Source organism: Sphaeroforma arctica (assembly GCF_001186125.1).
Source record: "Sphaeroforma arctica JP610 unplaced genomic scaffold supercont1.245, whole genome shotgun sequence".
NCBI lineage: Eukaryota > Ichthyosporea > Ichthyophonida > Sphaeroforma > Sphaeroforma arctica.
The window spans coordinates 49,166-53,836 of NW_014040313.1; the positions used below are offsets into that span (position 1 = coordinate 49,166).

A 4,671-nucleotide genomic window follows, 5' to 3' on the forward strand; every position below is an offset into this window, starting at 1 on the left:
GTGTGTGTGTGTGTGTGTGTGTGTATATATATATATCTCTCTCTCTCTCTCTCTCTGTGTTTGTGTGTGTGTATGTATATATATATATATATGTATATGTATATATGTATATATATACATATATATATATATATATGTATATATATTTATATATGTATATGTATATCAATTGTCGTTTGATATTGAACTCACCCAATTGATCTCTTCAATACAGACGTCGAGGCAGATGAGAAGAAATCGTACGAGTTCCTTCGTTCAGAGCTGCCCATCCGCTACGCGCACATGCTCAAAGAAATCGACAACTTGCCCGATGTGCTGTTAAAGAGTAGACAAGTACAGGATGTGCGTCGTCTGTATTTTTTTTCTTTCAAGGACATCATCGATTGCCCGTCAATTTACACACTGTCGGACGACCCTGCTCTGTGCACAAGGGCGTTTCTGGTATGTTGTTGTGTATGCACGGGTGTATGGGTGATGGTAACTTCTGCTTACTGATCTGCGTTGCTTCACACTTGTTTGCGTATTTCAAAAACTCTGTGTCGAACATAGTGTAGACTATCACGCACCTGTGCAGCATTAATATCAGAGTGAGTCTGTCTGTTATTGCACATGCAATCAGCGGTGGTATTTGGCAATTTTATTACGCACATATACTTATCTACATTTGAAATGGTCTACTTGTATTTGGCTACGTGCTTCCTATCGTTTATCAACAGAATGGGATAGCTCATACACTGATATCACAGTCCCGGCGAACTTCATGTGGCTAACTCATCCTGTTTCGATGCTCTCCATTGTGGACTTTGCACCATTCCAACTCCTTTCGCCATCACTATGACATAAGCAGAATTTCATAATGGTGATGAAGACCTGCCTGCAGAGACACGCACCCGTTGTGCCCAAAATAGCCGAGGGAGTGATGATGTTGAAGAAAAGGGGTTCAGGCCACGAGTCTTTCGATCGCATGCTCAAGCCAGTACAGTATTTCTTAGACCGCATATACATGAGCCGAGTAGGAATGGTATGCATGTTACTTCCATACCATACGTTCGGGCTGTGCTTGTTTATGAAATGTCGAGTGCAAATGTAGTCTGTTTCACCTCGTGGACTGCATATAGCAACCGCCGCCGCATAGTACCACATTAGACTGATCTAATCAGGTTGTAAGGTGTAACATCGATTTATAGTTTAGAATATATACTGGACTTACTTTCAAGGTACAGTTCTACACGAGGCAGTATATTTTGAGTGCTGGGACATTCACAAAATATAATACGAGACTTGACATGAATTGCGATCGACTAGGTGACTATGAATGTGTATCGTTCTGTCTGTTACATGTTCACGCATTGGTAGTATTATAGACTGCACGCATTTATAACAACGACATCCACGGTGGAGATACCTCTGCCGGATGCGGATGCGCTAGTGCCGAAACTTGTTTCTGTCATAAGTCTTTGCTAGAATAGAACAACTTATCCGCAAAATTCGTTTTTTGTGTTAAAGCTCAAGTGGACACGCGCACAGATTGGGTTTGTGGGACAAATCCAAACTTATTCGAATCGTTCATCGATGGCTGTATTCGTGTGTAATGCGGCATACCACCTACTTGTAGATGCTACTGTCGGGTGCGCACATATAGAACCTTAGAGTTTTGCACGTCTACTGAATAAAGCTTTCTCTAGTGTATATAACAAGTCCAATATAAACGGGCATCAGTCGGTATGGACACCGCTGGAATAGAGCCTTTATCAAAACTCCTCTGCGTAGAGTACCTACCTCTCGCACTAAATGCAACACGACCAATCTACTTTCGCAGATGATCCTCTCGGGTGCGCATGTACGGAACTTCGATTCGTCTCACGCGTCTACCAATGAGAACTACTCGAGTATAGACGTCAAGTGCAATATTGTCAATGTCATCAAGGAAGCGGCGGACAACGCAAAGTTCCTGTAAGCTTGTGTGTTGTGTGATTGCGTCACGATTCTTATCACATGCTTGTAACTCTCGCGGACTATGTACGCCTTCATATTGAACTCGTATTCTATTCACTCGCAGGCTAGTGTTTACTTGTCCTGGTTCCTACTTTGGCTCATAACCCCTCTGATTTTTTGTTTTTGTTTTTTAGCTGTGAACAGTACTACGAGACTTCGCCAGATGTCAACATAATAACGGGATCGCCTGATTTTCAATTTCCATATATTCCGTCGCATCTGTACCACATCATGTTCGAATTGCTGAAGGTAAATCGGATCCCCGCCATCGATGTCGGTGTTGGCACTATGTACGCGTTTACTATGTACATTTGACTTCATTTTGAATTAAGTGCAGACTGCTTTGGCTTAGTTAGTTGGCCCCCGTTGCGTAGTGTATATGCACTCGTGCTCAATACTCCAATTAATTCAGATTGGCAAATGGTGATTGGGTGTAATGGTGGCATCGGCGTATTGTGTGTGTCCGTGCGCGATGAGCGTTCATATGTTGCTATGTATCTAATTCCATCAATTTCGATCCGCGTAAGATCAAATGGCGGTAGATGTAATTTTAGCGTCATGTGAGCTTTGATGTGACGAAATAACTTGTACTAGGCCCCGCATGTATATCTTGGATCTTCAATGTGCCTCATCTTGGAGCTTGTAGTTTTGTGTATTGGCGGACACTTTTTCGACAGGATATCAGTGTCTCACGTGAATGCTGGGAATCATAGATGCAGCCTACACGGACGGCTCTAAGCAGTGGGGAAAGACAGAAATTCATTTTGTAGTGTGTTCCCTTTTAGTCGAATACAATACCCAATCATGTGTGTGGAGCTAAGATATATATATTCGAGGTCGTATACCTCTCGAACAGCCTGTGTCTCTAGTTTAAACTGTGAACTTTTGTAATCTCAAAATACCCCGCCCCGAATAGTTGTCAAATTGAACCGTACTATAGTCCAATCTCAATCTGCATCGGTGCCTGGCCCCCAGTGCGAAACACTAATATAGACTGACATCGGACACTAACTTATACAGAAAGGAACGGCTGCTTTCTACACCGCGTAGTTGCACGCTCTATGTTTGCTCCAAAAGTACTCACGCTTTATGAATGCCTGTCATTCAACTCACAGAATAGTATGAGAGCAGTCGTGGAGCAGCATCAAGGCGGCCCACTTCCCGCTATCAAGGTTATATTGACTCACGGCACAGAAGATCTCACCATAAAGGTAAGTGAAGCGCACGTGTGGGTTGAGTTGTCTCTATTTCCACGCATTTGGCATGATGTGTAAATTCTGACCCACATGCTTTGATGCTTGCCGCAGTAGCGCTACAGAATTAAGCAGCACTCATGGCATACTTTCACTATCAGCGTTTGTTACCTTAAAATTCTCTCGAAATCACGTTTGCAATTCCTGACCTAAGTCTTTGTGAGATATGTGCATCAAACCTCGATCACTTTACATTTCTCGGGTTTTTATTTTGGGGTATGACCAATCACGATTGTATGTAAATACTTTGCACATTCTCATTTTTTTCAGTTCAATCTTTTGTTAAACTGGTGTAAGCGCTCTTGTGATCGTATACAAGTACTCGCAATCACAACTTACCCCATCTCGCGTCCGTTTCGTATAGCTATCCGATGAGGGCGGTGGTATATCCCGCAGCGATATTGGACAGATCTTCACATACCTATACACCACAGCTGAGGCTCCGATGGAGGAAGAAGACTTGACCAGCCAAGACATGAAAAATGCTCCCCTGGCTGGATTTGGCTATGGTCTGCCCATAAGTCGTCTGTATGCACGATACATGGGTGGTGAGCTCAAGATTGTTTCCATGGAGGGTATGTTTACATATAACGTATGTACATGTTTTCTCATGGAACGACTTATTCATCCCTTATTGATGGTGCGTGATCGATTTGCTATCGCTGTAATCTCTGACAGCCAAATATTTCAATTCGCGTTCGCGTGTGATATCAATTCAATATGGATTAAATTGCATAAATATGTGTCAACAACTCCAAACAGGATAATGTCGCTAGCTTACGATTGAGTACGAGAACTGGTTCGATCCTTCCATTTCAAACTTTCTAATTAAATTCCCCACAAGCCGGAACGCTATTTCTACATATGCGTACGCTATGCTATATAGATAGTTATACTTCGAGATAGACGCACCGTTCAAAATCGCATACTCTTCTACAAATACTATATATTAATTACACATGTATATACGGATAATTCACAGGATATGGCACAGACGCCTTTGTGTACTTGCTTGCGTCAGCGGACAAGGCCGAAGAAGTCTTACCAGAGTTCACACGCAGAGAAATGAAACAGTACACAATCACGGGGTCTATGAGTGACTGGTTGCTGCCTCCTGAAAAACTGGTAGATAAGAAAGGGGCGGACTGATCAGTTGGCTGTTATTAGATCGGTGGACCGAGTGGCGAGCAAATTTTATATCGGCGAACTGGCAGGCGGGCTATTTGTAGATCGGCGTTATTACGTCCCGTAAATTTCGATAACGCGTGATTCTCCACGATCAATAAGGACGGCTCGTGAGATATATGTATATGTATGTATGTATGTATGTATGTATGTATATATATATATATATATATATATATATATATATATATATATATATATATATATATTTATATTTATATAAATATGTATATATATT

General features: G+C 41.9%; 1 protein-coding gene across 1 annotated transcript; it reads left to right on the forward strand.

Moving 5' to 3' along the window:
* Positions 1-856: 856 nt before the first annotated feature.
* SARC_04402 (hypothetical protein) lies at positions 857-4,541 on the forward strand (the record flags this gene model as incomplete). Its single annotated transcript, XM_014301777.1, has 6 exons — positions 857-1,021; positions 1,820-1,953; positions 2,130-2,244; positions 3,111-3,206; positions 3,613-3,823; positions 4,231-4,541. 6 exons carry the CDS (start codon positions 857-859, stop codon positions 4,395-4,397), a joined length of 888 nt encoding a protein of 295 aa, XP_014157252.1. The 3' UTR covers positions 4,398-4,541.
* Positions 4,542-4,671: the final 130 nt, after the last annotated feature.